Source organism: Eleutherodactylus coqui, chromosome 3 (genome assembly GCF_035609145.1).
Source record: "Eleutherodactylus coqui strain aEleCoq1 chromosome 3, aEleCoq1.hap1, whole genome shotgun sequence".
Taxonomy (NCBI): domain Eukaryota; kingdom Metazoa; phylum Chordata; class Amphibia; order Anura; family Eleutherodactylidae; genus Eleutherodactylus; species Eleutherodactylus coqui.
Genome location: NC_089839.1, coordinates 294,884,314 through 294,904,218, shown reverse-complemented (window position 1 = coordinate 294,904,218; position 19,905 = coordinate 294,884,314). Strand labels below are relative to the sequence as shown.

Below are 19,905 nucleotides of genomic sequence, written 5' to 3'. Positions count from 1 at the left end.
AGAGCTGCACTCACTATTCTGCTGGTGGAGTCACTGTGTACATACATTACGTATCCTGTATTATATTCCAGAGCTGCGCTCTCTATTCTGCTGGTGGAGTCACTGTGCACATACATTACTTATCCTGTACTGATCCTGAGTTACATCCTGTATTATACTCCAGAGCTGCACTCACTATTCTGCTGGTGAAGTCACTGTGTACATACATTACTTATCCTGTACTGATCTTGAATTACATCCTGTATTATACTGCAGAGCTGCACTCACTATTCTGCTGGTGGAGTCACTGTGTACATACATTACTTATCCTGTACTGATCTTGAATTACATCCTGTATTATACTGCAGAGCTGCACTCACTATTCTGCTGGTGGAGTCACTGTGTACATACATTACTTATCCTGTACTGCTCCTGAGTTACATCCTGTATTATACTGCAGAGCTGCACTCACTATTCTGCTGGTGGGGTGATGTGAGGAGGGGAGGTGTAACGCTTGGAGCTCTCCCTGTCTCTCATACATTGTGATGGGCTACATGACAGTGAAGTGCTTGCCGCAGCTTCGCTAACAAACATTTGCATACTGCATTAGGACAGTATGACATCGTGCTTCTTAGCCACTGAAAAATGAGGTGACGGTAAACCTGACTTGAGGTCTTTGGCCCCATGTGGTTGATGGCAGTCGTCACATATAGTCACCTCCTTGTAAGAGGACGAGCTGCGGAGCGACCATTATGGCAAGTGCAGCCAGATCCATATACAGATATACATTTCTTCCGTCAGAGAGATGTGTGACGACGAGGCTTCTGGTGGTGGGTTACAACATCCATGAATGGAAGATACGGCATATTTGCCCTTAGATCCCTGATAAGGAGATTCCACCGTGACTGCAGTATAATGTCCACTGAGCTGGCTGAAACCAGCCAGCAGGAATCAGATTGTAAGCAAGGATGAGGATCTGGATAATCCAAAAAAGTGTAATTTTTGCTATTATACTGTAATAACGTTGTAAAATAGACTAAACTGTTGCCTTTATGATATAGAATAAATGTGAGAGACATGAGAGAGTCAATATATAAGAAAGAGAGATAGATAGATAGATAGATAGATAGATAGGAGATAGATAGATAGGAGATAGATAGATAGGAGATAGATAGATAGGAGATAGATAGATAGGAGATAGATATGAGATAGATAGATAGATAGATAGATAGATATGAGATAGATAGATAGATAGATAGATAGGAGATAGATAGATAGATAGGAGATAGATAGGAGATAGATAGGAGATAGATAGATATAGTAACATAGTATGTAAGGCTGAATGAAGACAATGTCCATCTAGTTCAGCCTGTTTATCCTCCTATGTTGTTGATCCAGAGGAAGGCAAAACCCCCAAGAGGCAGGAGCCAATTAGCCCATTTGGGGGAAAATTCCTTCCCGACTCCCTAATGGCAATCAGACTAGTCCCTGGATCAACCCCTAATAGTTTCTACCTGCCTGTATACCCGGATTAACAATTGACCTAAGATTTATATGAGATAGATAGACAGATATGAGATAGATAGACAGATATGAGATAGATAGACAGATATGAGATAGATAGACAGATATGAGATAGATAGATAGATAGATATGGGATAGATAGATAGATAGATATGGGATAGATAGATAGATAGATAGATATGGGATAGATAGATATGGGGTAGATAGATATGGGGTAGATAGATATGGGATAGATAGATATGGGATAGATAGATAGATAAATAGATAGATAGATAGATAGATATGGGATAGATAGATATGAGATAGATAGATATGGGATAGATAGATAGATAGATATGGGATAGATAGATAGATAGATAGATAGATAGATAGATATGGGATAGATAGATAGATAGATAGATAGATAGATAGATAGATATGGGATAGATAGATAGATATGAGATAGATAGATATGGGGTAGATAGATATGGGGTAGATAGATATGGGGTAGATAGATATGGGATAGATAGATATGGGATAGATAGATATGGGATAGATAGATATGAGATAGATAGATATGGGATAGATAGATATGGGATAGATAGATATGGGATAGATAGATAGATATGAGATAGATAGATAGATATGGGGTAGATAGATATGGGGTAGATAGATATGGGATAGATAGATATGGGATAGATAGATAGATAGATAGATAGATAGATAGATATGGGGTAGATAGATATGAGATAGATAGATAGATATGGGATAGATAGCTAGATAGATATGGGTTAGATATGATATAGATATGGGATAGATATAAGATATGGGTTAGATATGATATAGATATGGGTTAGATATGATATAGATATGGGATAGATATGGGATAGATATGGGATAGATATGGGATAGATATGGGATAGATATGAGATAGATAGGAGATAGATAGATAGATAGATAGATATGGGAAAGATAGATATGGGATAGATAGCTAGATAGATATGGGTTAGATATGATATAGATATGGGATAGATATAAGATATGGGTTAGATATGATATAGATATGGGTTAGATATGATATAGATATGGGATAGATATGGGATAGATATGAGATAGATATGGGATAGATATGAGATAGATATGAGATAGATATGAGATAGATATGGGATAGATATGAGATAGATATTAGATAGATAGATAGATATGAGATAGATAGATATAGTAACATAGTATGTAAGGCCGAATGAAGACAATGTCCATCTAGTTCAGCCTGTTATCCTCCTGTGTTGTTGATCCAGAGAAAGGCAAAAACCCCAAGAGGCAGAAGCCAATTAGCCCATTTGGGGGAAAATTCCTTCCGGACTTCCTAATGGCAATCAGACTAGTCCCTGGATCAACCCCTAATAGTTTCTACCTGCCTGTATACCCGGATTAACAATTGACCTAAGATTTATATGAGATAGATATTGGATAGATAGATATGGGATAGATAGATATGAGATAGATAGATATGAGATAGATAGATGGATGGATGGATAGATATGAGATAGATAGATAGATATAAGATAGATAGATATAAGATAGATAGATAGATATATAAATATGAGATAGATAGATATGAGATAGATAGATGGATAGATAGATATGAGATAGATAGATATGAGATAGATAGATAGATAGATATGGGATAGATAGATATGAGATAGATAGATAGATAGATAGATAGATAGATAGATAGATAGATATGAGATAGATAGATAGATAGATATGAGATAGATAGATGGATAGATAGATATGAGATAGATAGATATGAGATAGATAGATATGAGATAGATAGATAGATAGATATGGGATAGATAGATATGAGATAGATAGATAGATAGATGTGACTGACATTAATGTATCCCAACTGATCTCTTTTAAACCTTTTTTTCCCCTGCAGTTACAGACATTTAACACCAAAGCACCATGTAAAACTATTGAGGATCTCACCAGCGGCGTTCCGATGGCGCAGGTACTTCATCAAATGTAAGTGGCATTTTACAAGAAACCGATCTTATCCCGATCATTGTCTTGAAAATTTGTGTAAGAAAATTGTCCATAGTTGTTCCGTTTCTTTGTAGCTGTGACCACGCCGGCCGGACACTAAGGGAGATTCACGTAGTGTTAATTAAAATGCTGTGCGATTCCGGTCGGGGATCCGTCACAGCTGTGGAACCAACAGTGTGATGGAGGCCCCTGTATGGAAACAAACACAGCCATTCACTTGCATCGTGACACCGACATCACTCTGGTGTCCATTTTCAAAGTTTTTGTTTTTTCCGTTTTATTTGGAGTAAAGAATAACCTTGCCGACTGCGCCATTCATTACTCTAAATATGATGGAAATGAACAGAAACCTTGAAAAGCATCACCAAAGTGGTGCCCGTTTCACAGTGCAGGTGAATGGCTCTTGTTTGTTTCTGTTTGGGGGTTCCATCACACTGCCTTTTCCACAACTGTGATGGAACCTTGAAACAAGGTCACACAATGTGGTACAAAATCTGGGTGAATGCTGCCTAGATGGCAGAACTTGTCTTCATCTTTAGCAGTAACCCTTCTTTCTTGGGTACTAACTGTGTTTCCCAATACTCGCATACCCCGAGTACTCAGTAGAGTCAAATAGTATAATAACTGGACATTGTAAGAATAGTAGATATGAAGCATGTATCAACACAGTAGAAAACACCACTACAAAACTAGGGATCCACCATTAAAATGACAGGGGCAGGAAGTGATGGTAACCAGATGAAGGTGATGAAACTTGCACTGAGACTGCTGCAGATTACATGGAAGAGAAATACAACCAGGGAATCTTCTTCTAGTTGTAGCTCTCCCTACGTCCCTTTCCTTAACCTGTCACTGACTCTGACCCTAACACCAGACACCACTGTCCCTAAGTAGCCCTCAGTTATCCCTTCGAGCGATCATGTCTGAAATACTGTCCCTGAGAAGGACCCAGGCAAGAAGCTAAACAACAGTGCAGAAATATTACCTAAAGGTAGGCGAACACAAACAGAATGAGCAGAAATTATAGTGAATTTGATGCGCTGCAGGCAGTCCCGCCCCCTCCTGTCCTGCCAAACCTCAGTCACTGTTGGCACAAGTGACAAGGTTGGCATAAAATGCTGAAAAGTTTTACATTTTGACTTTTTAACCCCAAAATTCCTGGTTTATGATTTCCCTCTGTTGTGTTTCAAGTCCTGATTTTGGGGATTTTCTCTTGGGGTATGGTCATACAATGGGTTTTGGTGTGAATTCTGTGCAAAAATCGGCACCACATGTGAATCACCTTCATTTAAATAGTAATGTAGATTTTTCCACCCTGAATTTGAAATCTGCGTTGTGGAAAACAGAAGTAATGTGTGACCTCATGGCGAGGATTCTGCACACCCGTTGCAAAGGGCTCAATCCATGTGCGGAACCTCAACCATGGGGCATAAATCTGCAGCTGAGCTACAGATGTTTGCAACGGATTTTATAGGTGGAATGCCTGTGGAGATATCGCTGTTGGGGCGCATTCACACAAACGATATTGTGGCGTTGTGATGCGCACACAACATACACAAATGTTTACAGGAGCACGCTCTATCTTTGGGCCATCCCTGGGAACGCCTCGCCCATTCTTTTCAATGGGACCTTAAAAGACATCGCATTGAACTCGCATGCCTTGCGATACAATGTTTCCCATTGAAGTCGGTGAGAGACACTTGTCGTCCCGTCTCATGTGTGAAAATCGCAATTTTACAGAAGCGATGCACCCGTGTGAATACACCCTTAGTGAATGGATATAATGTGTTAGAAGGGTCCCTAGAAAATGAGCCGATCCTAGAATACCCCACTGCTAGGACCCCCTGAGACCAGCTGTAATCTGCGGATCAAGCGCTCACTTCCCCTGCGGCAATGCTGCAGGAGAACTGAAGGGTTACATGCTGTCCATTGAATGAGTCGTCTCGGTAATTTAAGTATGGGTCCTCCAAAGTAAGAGGCGCCGCAGTTTCTAGCCGCTCTTTACTTGAAGAGAGGTTCTCCCTATACTAACACAGGAGCGTGGGGCCTTTAAAAAATTGATTTCCTAAACTTTCCTCGTTCTGCACTTTATAACTAGTAGCATAAAACCCTACAAACAGCCGTCAGCCTCCGGCAGGTTCCCACACCCCTAGCCCTGCCAGTCCTGACTTGCCCTGCTGAATTATGTATTCTGTCTCAGACTGGCAAAGATACCCGGGCACAGCACTGCCCGATCTCTGAATAGTCACACATTGCTGCATATGGGTAGTATGTAATACAAAGGTGTAACCTAGGAATAATATTGAATATCGGCCCCTCTGCTTCTAGTAGTCTGTATTCAGGGCAAGGATCCTTGCTTTGCAGGTTCAGTGGTGACCAAAGGATACTTGGACTGAATGCAGATTACAGATTCTTTAGCTCTGAAGGAAGAGTTATCACAAGTTGGGAACTAGGGATGAGCTGTGCTCCTGGCTTGGTAAGCAAGTTCTGCCTGGTCTATTTCAGTCCATATACCTGAATAACATCAAAGAGGGCATCCTCTCGCTGGGGATCCCCGTCTGTTCTGGTGGACTCAAGTAGTCCTTGCACAACATGGGCAGTCATTCATCTGAATGCAAAGGTGACAAAGACGAATCAAATTGATTGACAAAAGTTTTACACCCATGTTTAGATTTTCAGTCACATTGATTAGTTATGTCCTTCCCATAGAGATGGCGCCTATTTCCATGAGTCCTGGTTAGCTCGTATTAAGGAAGATGTTGGAGAGAACCGGAGGATAAAGGTATTTATAATTATTAGGCAAGAGCAATAGAAATATTTAATTTTTGCTTATTCTTCATTGTTGTATTTAACATTAATGGACCATTGAGTGACTTTTATCCTGTACTGATCCTGAGTTACATCCTGTATTATACTGCAGAGCTGCACTCACTATTCTGCTGGTGGAGTCACTGTGTACATACATTACTTTTCCTGTACTGATCCTGAGCTACATCCTGTATTATACTCCAGAGCTGCACTCCCTATTCTGCTGGTGGAGTCACTGTGTACATACATTACTTATCCTGTACTGATCCTGAGTTACATCCTGTATTATACTCCAGAGCTGCACTCAGTATTCTGCTGGTGGAGTTACTGTGTACTTACATTACTTATCCTGTACTGATCCTGAGTTACATCCAGTATTATACTCCAGAGCTGTACTCACTATTCTGCTGGTGGAGTCACTGTGTACATACATTACCTATACTGATCCTGAGTTACATGCTTTAATATCCTCCAGAGCTGCACTCACTATTCTGCTTGATTTTTTTTTAAACCACAACCCTGCATTCAAATCACATGGGTACAAGCAGGTGATTTTAACTCTGAAGCCTGCAGAATAGTGAAGGTAGCCCTGGCCAGACTGTAACACACAGGATCAGTATAACTGCCTTGTACTTTAGTGGGCATGGCCTCCTTTATCCCAAGTGGGATTGCAGGTGACAGAATTCTCCTTCTGCTACCCAAATCTTAACTTAATCTGTAATGCAGCAGGAAATCAGGGTCCATCTATATGAACTGTGTGAAAGTTTTTGTTAACTTTGGTGGCCTAAAGCTTCACTTCTTCAATTCATAAATGGCTGACAACAGAAAACAATGACTCGCTCAACAGGGTTTACATAATGTAGAAGTAATATGAAGCCTCAGCTGTTCTCCCGCAGTAATGAAGGCTCTGCATTCTGGGAGACGTTAGGAGTTGTTACATAACCAGGCGCTTTTATAGTTCTTGTAAACCACAATGCAGCTTTAAGAGGCCGTGTGACATAATACCGTGTAAATAATATACGTGCGGGTCTGTTAGTCAGTGTTATATGGAGTCATCACACTATATATATGATATAACGTATGAAGATTGTCTGTACATCACCGTACAGGAGGATGACGGCAGGTACCCGAGAAGGGGTGTATGGGAGGCTGCGGAGACCTGCTTGCTGCTCCATATCTCGCGCTCGCTCGTCTTCTACACCTGTACTAGTATACAAGCGGATTGCCTTCCCTACACTGTGATAGGAGCCACATAGTACCCATGGGTGTCAAAAAACCCATGAAAAACGCAGTGCTTACATACGCAAAAAAACACCCGCAACACACACTTAATACACAGTGTTTCGGTCTGAGAATATGCTGCGTATTCACGGACTGAAATCTACATATGCCCATGTGAATGAGCCTATAGGGTAGTCTAAAGTAGGCACTTTGGGACCAATTATAGTTTATTGGTGCTTCAAGTAACACGTTTTACTATTTCTTTTTGCATTAAAACGTATTTGCCCGATGGATGGCTGAAACACGATGCGATCAGCGCCAAACCGCATCGTACTAGTGCATCGTGGGGGCAGCGCTATAGAAAGCATTGAAATAATAGAGGAAATGTGCTTTAAATATTCCTTGTTCCGCAGCCGTATGTCTGTATGTCGTCAGTGATGAGAGCTACAAATGGTGGTGGTTTTTATAACGATTTATGTGTAATTTTGCCTTTTCTCTGTCCAGATCAGCAATCTGAAGAAGATTCTGCAAGGCATAGTGGATTATTACCGCGAGGTAAGAGCAGGACCCCAGGGTATCTAGGCTCACCTGTGACGGAGATACAGCGTAGGATACTTGCACACAAATGAATTTAAGATTTCGCCCGATATTCTCAGGCGCAACTCGCATCGGATGGCACATGTGATATTTTCATCCAAGAGTCGGACAAAAATTGGACGTACTTTGATTTATTTATTTTGTGCTCTGACTTTCCGTCCGAGTATGAAGAACGCCTGTGTGAATATACCTATTAAAATGACTGGGAGCTATTTTGGACCAATTTTGGACCAATTTTTCAGTCCAAAAATCGGACAGATATATCGTGAAAGTAGCCTAATACAGGAAAACGTCTCCTTCTGCCCAACATCTAATAGTCAGGATATTCCGAAAATACACTGAGTGATCCCTGGATTACTCAATAAGAGGTCGATAAACCTTTATGGTCAATCACTGCCTTCAGATGTCGGGGAACAGATTCCACAAGGTGGTGAGCCTCCTCCCTACTGAACTCCCCCCATCCCCGCTGCAGCAGCTCCGTCAGCTTGGGCACATTTTCCTGATAAGTGGGAACAGATCTCACAGCCCTTTCCAACATATCTCAAACATGTTCCATAGGGTTACAGTCCGGTGAGTTTAGGGGCTAACGCAATGTGGAGAACTCATTGTTGTGTTCCTCCAACCACTGCCTAGTGATTCAAGCTCAATGACTCCGAGCGTTGTCCTGTTGAAAGATATGACTGTGGTCGGGCAAGACTTCCTGAAGATATGGGTTCAGATGGTCAGAGAACAGATCCCTGTAGTGTTCACCATTCAAAGATTGTAGTATGATGACCAACGGTCCTAGACTATGCCAGGAAAAAGCTCCCCAGACCATGACACCAGCACCACTGGCCTGTTGAACCCCAACTAGGGCCATTGATGTCTTTCCTGGACCCATGCTAGGTGTTGTTGGGGATGATGTAAGGTCATCAGGGGCAACCTTGTCGGTCGTCGGCTATTGAACCCAAGTTGATGCAAGGTACACCGCATGGTTATTGTGGAAATTTGTCTCACTTGCCCGCTGTTGTACTGCTGGGTCAGTTGGTCCACTGTGGCTGAAGAACCAGACATGCCACCTGACGCTTACCTGTAGGATCAACCACATGTGTGATCTTCAATTGGAGGTCTATCCATGGTTCAACCGGTCTTGCTATTGCTTTAGAAATACTAGCAACACATCTCTGGCCACCAACTCACTCAAATCATCTTACTAACCCATGACTGCCAAATGTTGCCTTCTGTTGCGCAGAGGAGAGCTCCTCGCATTATCTGAGCGCAGATTGTGATGCAACCATCTTCATTCAGAACATAAAATATCTCCTGTATTTTTTGAATTTCCAGGTATTAAGCCAGCACATATTAGAATATCTCCTGCCTGACTGCAGCCAAATCGCAGAAACCGCCGATCCGACCGAGATGGGGCGCTTACTACAGCTGATATTGGGGTGCGCCATTAACTGTGACAGGAAACAAGGTACAGTGCGCTAGGAGCGGCCATCATGTACCCTCAGCGCTCATTCACATACGCAGTTTGAAATTTTGGTCTGTAAAAAACGTACCGTGTACTGTGTGTGTTTTGGCTGCGTATCTGCATTTTTTGACATTTGTGTTGTATTCTTCTGTCGTCCGTTTTTCACGTGCGCACAGAATAACACAAGTATAACCCAAATGATGTAACTTTTGTTACAACTCACAGCAAACGGGGGGCGCAAAAAACCCCCACAGTAAACATGGATGCTAATTAGAGATGCCGGCAGCGGGCAGGGAGCTGCGGGGGAGAGCGGGGCGGAACGGAGGGGAGATCTCTCTCTACCCCCCACTTCCTCCTGCCGACTGCCGCTACTCACCGCTCCCCCGCGCCGACACCCGAACCTTCAGTCTCGAGCGGGAAGATACTCGCTAAAGGCAATGCTCGCTCGAGCAATTGCCTTTAGCGAGTATACCACCTCATCTTTAATGCTAATGCTTTTTTGCTGCATTTTATTACGCGATCATAGACTTTAATGGACAATGTTGGTCCGTGAATACGGAACTAAATAGGCGCGCCGTGATATATATGTATTTTTTCATGCCACATTAGTCCGCGTAAAAAAACCACGTTTCTGTAAACACCTATTTATTTCAGCGTGCTTTCCGTATTCAGTCCGCGAAAAATACGGACTGAATGCAGACAGAAAATACGCCGTGTGAATGGACTCTAATGTGACCGCGGCATTAGAGGGGAGTCAAAAAATTCCTAAAATACTTTTTCATGGTCAGAAATGGGGTCACAGATAAAATGCGAGCTGCCATGACTCATTCTATGGTTTCATCCATTTCAGAGCACATCCAGACCATAATGACCCTCGAAGAATCCGTACAGCACATGGTAATGACCGCAATCCAGGAGGTAAGGACCGCCATACTGTTAGATAGAAGCCGTACTCTGGTTTAGCACACCAGACCCCCGCTTATATACGTTCACAGTGGTACTATGGGCCTCATTTTTAAAACTGTCTGTATATAGGCCTGTCCTTGTTGCCCATAGCAACCAATCACAGCGCAGCTTTCATTATTCCAGAGCGATTTGAGAAATGAAAGCTGAGCTCTGATTGGTTGCTATGGGCAACAGGGAAAGTCTGACTGAAAGGTTGTTTTTTTTTAATGAGGTTTCTTTATACTGCTGAGGTAAAATAAAAACTGTGCTGCGATTGGTTGCTATGGGCAACTAAGAGTTAGGCAGCTTTCAGAGTGTGGTGACCATAGTGACCAATCACAGCGCTGCTTTCATTTTACCTCAGAAATATAAAAAAAATGGCAACCAATCACAGCAAAGCTATAATTTTTTATACTGCTGAGGTAAAATGGAAGCTACGCTGTGATTGGTTGCTATGGGCAACAAAGACAGATTTTCTTCATAAGAGTGTGGTGCTGGGTTACCTTTCTGTGGCCCGCCATATATTTTAAGGCCTGAAATGGTTGGATAAATGACAACTATTGTTCCATGCCAGAAATGTGTCACCCTGTTGTCACGTCCCTTCTCCTGGTCGGCTTGGCCGGACATGTAAAGAGGATGTAACATCTGCCTCCATCTTGTGCCATGATAGCTGGAGCCGTGATAGCTGCTTAACCTACTTTAGAACTTAGGGGTTGTCCCACCAAATTGAGTTATTTCCTATGGATAGCGGACGTTTAGCGGATTGTCAGAGGACAGACCCCCACGGGTCTGGCGCATTTCTGAAGTAACAGGGTTTGTACCTCAGCCGCCTTTTATCACTCCTCCACAGGATAGGGGATAAAAGTGTGATTGGTGGGGGCCTCAGCAGTGAGACCCCCACTAATCCCGAGAACGACGGTCACGTGTCCCCCTCTCCTCCTCATTGCTGGCTTGCTGCACACCCAGTAGTCACATGGAGCGTAAGTGGAGGAGCGGTCAGACACGCGGTGCCGCTCTATTCATGTCAATGCGGTTGATGACAATAGCCAAGCGCTCAGCGCATCGCGCATGCTTAACTGCCACTCTATTCAATCTCCCCCATATTGTGGGGGTTGCAGTGAGTAGGAGAAGGGTACACAGGACCCCCGATCTCAGGATCGGTGGGGGTCTCAGAGGTAAAACCCCACCATCAGACTTCTATCACTCATCCTATGGATAGGTGATAAGTCAATTGTGGTACAACCCCTTTAATGGAGTGATGGCCGCACCTTCGCACCACCGTTCCATTCATTTCAATGGGACCGCCGGAGATAGACACTCACTACTTAAGAAGGGTCGGTGATCCGGGGATTATTCCGATTGCCAGACTTGGAGTTGGGAAGGGATTTTTTCTTTTAAATTAGGAAAAATTGGCTTCTACTTCATTGGGGGTTTTGCCTTCCTCTGGATCTACATTGGAGGGTAATGGGCTGAGCTGGATGGGCATAGGGCTTTTTTCCGCCTATCATACTATGCTACTATGTTATCTCCTGCGGTCCTGTTGTAACGAATGAAGCATGTGTAACCATCGTGCATTCATTCAGGGGTACTCCAGACATCCATTCTCCCGATCGGTAGGGATCCCAGTGATCGGACCCCAACGATCAGCCAGTTAGCCCTTATCCTTTGGATAGAGAATAACTTAATTTCATTGCTTCATTGTACTTTTCAATGTAGTATTTTGGGACACATATTACTTGTTGTATGACTTTTGATATTTTTATGCTCTCTATTTACATGCAACATCCCACAGGGGTCCCGTAACCATGGAGGGGCTGTTCTTGGGGGCTCAAGTGATATATGTACAACTATCCGGTCACGTGCCTGTTAGCTGGTGGAACCAAAATGCAACTAGCAGAATTATGAAAGATGTTCTGGTTGGGCATCTGTAGTAAATGGACAGACCAGAATGGGAATGTCGCTGTCTCATAGAGGTGACACTCCCCTCGGTGACACCCATTTATCCTAATAGGATACTGAATATGGACGGGGTTGTTGAAGCTGGAATCCTGCTTTATATGACTGTGGGCAGTGAGCCCCGAACTTGTAGTAATGCAGAATATGACTGACAGTCCTGTGTGGCCATAAGTTATTTCTTCTCACCCGGCCTTGTATTTCTGTGGGCGTCTCTCAGTAGGATTTGCATATATTATGATGCATAGTATTTGTATCTGCTTAATTAGATCACATTTTTGGCACAAACCCCAGCCTGAGATTTATGCTAAGCAGCAGAACAAATGCTCCAGGTAACACCCAGCATATCCTTAAGAGGAATTAACTCCTTCCGTGTATAAAGTTCTTGTAATAGTAGAACTGTACCCCATAAATCCCGCTGCTTCCCTGTTTCCCTGAAAATAAGGCATACCTTGAAAATAAGACATAGCATGATTTTCCAGAATTTTTGAGAATGCAAAATGATTTTTCAGGCTTTTTGAGGATACTTGAAATATAAGCCCTACTCCAAAATTAAACCCTGCTAACAGTTCATTTAAAAAATTCAATTTAAATAGTGTCCAGGCAGCTATACATGTAAAAAAGTTAAACCTTTTTGAACAAAAATTAATATAAGACACTGTCTTATTTTCGGGGAAACACGGTAGTCACCCTGCAGCCTCTTCACCATTGATAACTTACAGCTGAATTCAGACACCTCTTGCAGGAGCTCGTATTCTCCTGTATATCAGCTCACACTGCGCTGGATTATGCGTGGGGGGGATGACTAAATTCCCTACATGCAGATACTTTCTTCTACTATAATGTCTTCACTAAACTACACCCTCCTACCAAAAGTAATTGGACCCCTGAGCAAGTATCAAAAGTAGTATTTATTTCCATATGTTAATTCTTAGTAGGGCTCCTTTGGCCCTGATGACATCCATTACTCCCTGGCATACTTTAGGCCCTATTACATGGCGTAAAAGTACAGAAATGATTATCACTGGGGCGGCCTGCCGGGCATCTGCGCCCAACAAGTCATCCCGTGGTAAAACACCACTTCTACTAACGTCTGGCGAGTTCTCTCAAAGAAGATGCATCGGCCTGTCTACAATGGTGCAAGGAGTGTTGTCATTGGATAGTTGGGCAATATAAGAACTTCTGTGGAGTGACAAATCACACTGCTCCATCTTCACATCAGATGGCAGTACCTGGGCGTGGAGGATTGTCTGAGTGTATTGTGCCAACGGGTAAGTACGGCGGAGGTTCCGTTATGGTCTGCAGATGTTTTACGTGGCGTGGTCTCGGCCGTTGGTGGTTGTGACAAGACCCAGGAGGAACACAGAGGTGTACCTTGACATTCTAGACAATAATGTGCTGCCGACAATGTGACAATACTCTGGGAATGGTCGGCCATACTTCCAACAAGACAACGCGCCTCGTCACACATCCAACACTGTTTTACGTTGGTTTGAGGAAATGGGATGTTCAACGATTGGACGGCCTTCACAGAGTCCCTACCTGAACCCTACTGAACATCAGTGGGACGAACTGGAACATCTGGTCAGGAAATATGAAAAATGTACATCTTCTTTGAGAGAATTTGCCAGACATTTGCAGAATGAATGAAGGGAAATACCAGTTGACGTGCATCAGACATTAGTAGAGAGTATCTGATATTATACTACTTTGATTCTTGCTCAGGTGTCCAGTTACTTTTGGTAGGATAGTGTACTTTGCGCAGCAAGCCAAGCTGCCAGGAGATTCATGGGAAGCTATTAACTCCCGAAGTTACACTATATATTAAGAAAAGACTTATTTTGTGCTTCTGATTTCTGTTTGCAGTCCAGACTTGTCCTATCTTCCTGGGACAGGAAGTAGCTGTCAGACCCCACTGTTGGCAACCATGCGAAACATCTTGAAATTAATTTCTCGGTCACACAAGTGGTCCTCCCTCAGCTCTTCCTGGCACTTTATCGCTGTTAAAGAATCCTCCTCCTTCTGTAATTCATGATTGTACCTGTTGAATGGGGAACATGATTTGGTTTCGGGGAAGAATTCTCTGGTAGTTGTTTTGATAACATTCCTGTATGTATTATGTCTTACAGCTGATGAGTAAAGATGTGGATTCTCCAACGATCGAGTCACCCGGAGACCTGGAGCAGCAGGTAGTTTGTCATCCCGGTCACTGGTGACATTTCTCAGCCTGATGTATTGCAGTAATAGAGCAATTCAGTTCTCTTGTGTCTTGCCTGCAGTCCATCAGGCCGTTCCTTAATAATAATGATCTGTGTTTCTATAGCACCAACATACTCTGCAGCACTTTACAATTCAGAAGGAACATGAATAAATACAAACATTACATACAGTACTAAACTAATAAACAAGGTCAGCACTAGGAGTGAGGGTCCTGCTCATGAGAGTTTACAATGTATGAGGTAATAGAAGTGAGGGTCCTGCTCATGAGAGTTTACAATGTATGAGGTAATAGGAGTGAGGGTCCTGCTCATGAGAGTTTACAATGTATGAGGTAATAGGAGTGAGGGTCCTGCTCATGAGAGTTTACAATGTATGAGGTAATAGAAGTGAGGGTCCTGCTCATAAGAGTTTGCAATGTATGAGGTAATAGAAGTGAGGGTCCTGCTCATGAGAGTTTACAATGTATGAGGTAATAGGAGTGAGGGTCCTGCTCATGAGAGTTTACAATGTATGAGGTAATAGAGTGAGGGTCCTGCTCACAAGTGTTTACAATGTATGAGGTAATAGCGGTGAGGGTCCTGCTCATGAGAGTTTACAATGTATGAGGTAATAGAGGTGAGGGTCCTGCTCCTGAGAGTTTACAATGTATGAGGTAATAGGGGTGAGGGTCCTGCTCAAAGGAGTTTACAATGTATGAGGTAATAGAGTGAGGGTCCTGCTCATGAGAGTTTACAATGTATGAGGTAATAGGGGTGAGGGTCCTGCTCAAAGGAGTTTACAATGTATGAGGTAATAGAAGTGAGGGTCCTGCACATGAGAGTTTACAATGTATGAGGTAATAGCAGTGAGGGTCCTGCTTACGAGAATTTACAATGTATGAGGTAATAGGGGTGAGGGTCCTGCTCAAAGGAGTTTACAATGTATGAGGTAATAGAAGTGAGGGTCCTGCTCATGAGAGTTTACAATGTATGAGGTAATAGGGGTGAGGGTCCTGCTCATGAGAGTTTACAATGTATGAGGTAATAGGAGTGAGGGTCCTGCTCATGAGAGTTTACAATGTATGAGGTAATAGAGTGAGGGTCCTGCTCATGAGAGTTTATAATGTATGAGGTAATAGGAGTGAGGGTCCTGCTCACGAGAGTTTACAATGTATGAGGTAATAGCGGTGAGGGTCCTGCTCACGAGAGTTTACAATGTATGAGGTAATAGCGGTGAGGGTCCTGCTTATGAGAGTTTACAATGTATGAGGTAATAGGAGTGATAGTCCTGCTCACAAGAGTTTACAATATATATGGTAATAGGAGTGAGGGTCCTGCTCACGAGAGTTTACAATATATGAGGTAATAGGAGTGAGGGTCCTGCTCATAAGAGTTTACAGGCTATGAGGTATTAGAGGTGAGGGTCCTGCTCACGAGAGTTTACATTCCATAAGGTTATAGTGGGGACACAAGAGGTATAGAATTTTGTTCCATACGATAATCTGGCCATTTTTTTATATATACTATAGGGCAGTATACATAAATCTGTATGAGCCGCTCACCCGAAAATATCTTTGTATGCAGAAATATAAAGTTCATTAGTGTGCGGGGAGTGTGGGGTATGCTGGTGATTGAAGGGATCCGGTTCTCAGGAAAAATGGTGATAAAAAGACAGCAGCCAGTCAATGACACGTGGTAGGCCTACAAAAGGTGTGTTTTTAGGACACATTTAAAATTCTGCATATTGGGGATTAACCTGATTGTCTGAGGTAGTGCAATCCAGAGAATTGGTGCATCTCATGGAAAGACGTAGAGATTGGAGTGCGAGGTTTAGAGGATGTCAGTCTGAAATCATTAGCAGAATGGAGAGCACAGGTAGGGCGGTAGACAGAGAGGAGGGAGGAGATATGGTGCAGCACTGAGGAGAGCACAGGTAGGGAGGTAGACAGAGATGAGGGAGGATATATAGGGCGGTGCAGCACTGAGGAGAGCTTTATGGATGAGAGTGATGAGTTTATATTGTATTCTATAGTGGACAGGCGGCTAGTGCAGTGACTGATACGGGGTGGAGGGATCAATACAGTGATTGGCACAGCATGGAGAAATCAGTGCCGTGACTGGCACAACATAGAGGCTTTGATGCAGTGACTGGCATAAGGGCAAAGCATTGGTGCAGTGACTGGCAGTGGGTAGAGGCATCAGTGCATTGACTGGCACAGAATAGAGGCATTAATATAGTGGTTTGATCGAACGATGAGCCTGGTCGCTGCATTTAGGATAGATTTCTTAGGGGAGATATAAACAGACTGATTTGCAGGCAACGCAAAGGAATCTGCCCTGAGCCTTAAAGGAAACCTGTCACCAGTTCATGCCTGGGCCACTGCCTCATGAACCCAGGACCAGTATATATCGTACATTGCATATGTCTTATTCTATACTTTGAAGATTCACTCCAAATGGAGCCCTGAGTGACAGGCCATCCTCCCCCTGCCCGGATCACCTGGAGTGATGGGTCACACTCTATCAGTGTATATGTAGGGAGTTGCCAGTCTGTGTAAGCCTGGCAGGTGGAGACTGGCGCAGTGCTCCCCCCGTGACGCAGAGCTCCGTTTTAAGTGAATCTTCAAAGTACCATGTGTTTATTCTGGAATTCTGCCGTGTTTCAGAATAAGACCTACATGCTTACATGGTACACGCCTGTCGCAGGTCCATGCTGCCTGTGGTTTGGGGAACATGTGAGTGATAGGTTCTCTTAACCCTTTGCAATCCAATTTTGGATTCAGGGTTTGCTAGGGGGCTTTCTCTTTGTGCCATTATACAATGGCACCATCTGCTGGCTAGAGCCAGTACTGCGGTATGGGACATGCTGGAGAGGCCCCCGACGACAGAGCAGCCAGTAATATGCAGTAAGAATACCCTGCTGGACGTCTTTCGACATCGGAGCTGTACTGTCTTCAGAAGTCAGACAGTGGATTGGAAAGGGTTAATAGATTGACTCCGGTGACGTTATAAGTGCTTGTTAGGGAATTCCGGATTCTGCAGTTCTCCGATGTATCCGCACATCCCTGCCGTGCATACAGTATAATTTTTGCTCTCTATTGACCCGTGTTTTGCGGACTATGATACGGAGCTGTTGGTAATCTAAGTCTATTCAAGTGGCCATATTTTTTTCACGGGTGTGTTTTTTAAAACGCAGCATGCGCTAATTTTGTCTGTTTTTGGCCATCATATTTGCATTTGTTGGTATTGTTTTCTGTTGGGTAAATATCCACGTTTGCCCTATAGATAATAAAACCAAAGACCGCAAAGGAGGTAAACACAGCCCAGACGATGATGATATACTGATGACATGCGGATGCGATGTTATCAGTAAGACGTCCTTATAATGGATCCTTATTATGGATGTCTGACAATAGGCTCATCTGAAACTGACCTAAAGGAGCTTGTGAAATGGGTGACGATGCCGCATTGTGTCCGTCTCATCAACAGCTGCTATTCTCAAGTGATAAACATAGTTGGGAAATAGTTATCTGGCATGCCCGGCTTACCTGTCCCGCCGCGCCCCGTGCACCCAGTCACACAAGGACTGAGTCACCCGCTGAGCTTTGTGCCGTCTGCAGGCAGGTCGATGCTGAATGTCATTTTTATTAGGATACATGAAGCCATTAATACCACTGGCTTTATAGTCATTGCAAGTTATACGGCTGCACATCCAGTCCTTAAGTCCCCAAGCTGATATATGAGCCGCTATTAAACGTAACTGCGTGTACTTATGTCACTGAGCAACACGCTGATAAGCCGTACAAGTGATTCAGATACCATGGTGCCGTCTCTTTAATAGATTAGCAATGGGTAATAGTTGAAGAGTATACACCAATATGGAATATTACACAAGCACGTCTGTCATGTATGTATTGCCCCCCTATACTGTAATATATATAAATATTGCCTCTATACTATAATATGCAGGTATTGCCTCCTTAGGCGGTAGTGTGCAGGTATTACCCCATATATACTGTGATGTATGACTTTTGCATCTCTGTATACATTATTATTTGTGTATTGCCTAATTATGATATAATAAACGGGTATTACCTCTATATAGAATGTAACGTATGAATAATGTTCCAGTGCACTATAATATACATATTTTACCCCTCTATTTACTGTAATGTGCCATTATTACCCATTTAATATAACATATGTATATTGACCACATGTGCGATAATATACAGCTATTACCCCCATATACTGTAATTTATGAATATTACCCCTCTATAGTGTAATATGTGAATATTGTCTCTCTGCATACTATATTTGTGCATTGCCCTATTATAATATAATAAACGGGTATTGCCTCTTCAAATTGACCCCATATATTCTAATATACAGCTATTACCCACATATACTGTAATGTATGAATATTACCTCCCTATAGTGTAATATGTGAATATTGCTCCCATGTACTGTATCAGACAAGAATTATACCAGCATACTGGAATGCATGAATGTTGTCCCCATAGTATAATGGACAGGTATTGATCTTGTGTAATGCATGAAAACTTCCACTCCCTCTTGCCCCGTGTACTATAATATACAGGTATTTTCCCTGTGTGCTTTAATATACTGGCATTCTCTTCATATAATATACAAGTATTACCCACATGTACTCTAACATACAGATGTTACCCCCATATACTATATCAGTATTACCCCTGTGTACTATTATATACACGTATTACACCATGTAGTATAATATACAAGTACTACCCCCATATTCTATAATATACTAAGGTCTCCCTGTTTACTATACTATAGCAGTATTACCCTGGTCTATATTACACAAGTATCAACGTAGACTTCTGATTTCATATATTTTATGATTTTATTTCAGCTGAAGAGAGCTCTGGATATACTTCAGGACGCAGAAGCTGAAAAGGAAGAATTGAGACAAAGATGCCAAGAGCTGGACCTCCAGGTGAGTGCACACCTATGAATACACCTTTACCGTATCCGACACCTGTAGCTACACCCTTGCCACATCTGACACCTGTGAGTACTCATCGTATCTGACACCTGTGAATATACACTTACCGTATCTGACAACTGTGACTACACACTTACCATATGTGACACCTATGACTACACCCTTGCCACATCTGACACCTTTGAGCACACCCTTACTGTATCTGACACCTA

The 19,905-nt window shown here is 42.8% G+C and overlaps 1 protein-coding gene across 1 annotated transcript in view; it reads left to right on the top strand.

The window, feature by feature from the left end:
- Positions 1 to 19,905, top strand: part of HOOK1 (hook microtubule tethering protein 1) — a 48,660-nt gene that overhangs the window by 9,906 nt on the left and 18,849 nt on the right. Inside the window, exons 2-8 of the mRNA XM_066597752.1 lie at positions 3,425 to 3,510; positions 6,241 to 6,313; positions 8,065 to 8,115; positions 9,481 to 9,613; positions 10,461 to 10,528; positions 14,638 to 14,697; positions 19,601 to 19,684. Coding sequence (XP_066453849.1) covers positions 3,425 to 3,510; positions 6,241 to 6,313; positions 8,065 to 8,115; positions 9,481 to 9,613; positions 10,461 to 10,528; positions 14,638 to 14,697; positions 19,601 to 19,684 — 555 coding nt within the window. The remainder of the gene's footprint in view (positions 1 to 3,424; positions 3,511 to 6,240; positions 6,314 to 8,064; positions 8,116 to 9,480; positions 9,614 to 10,460; positions 10,529 to 14,637; positions 14,698 to 19,600; positions 19,685 to 19,905) is intronic.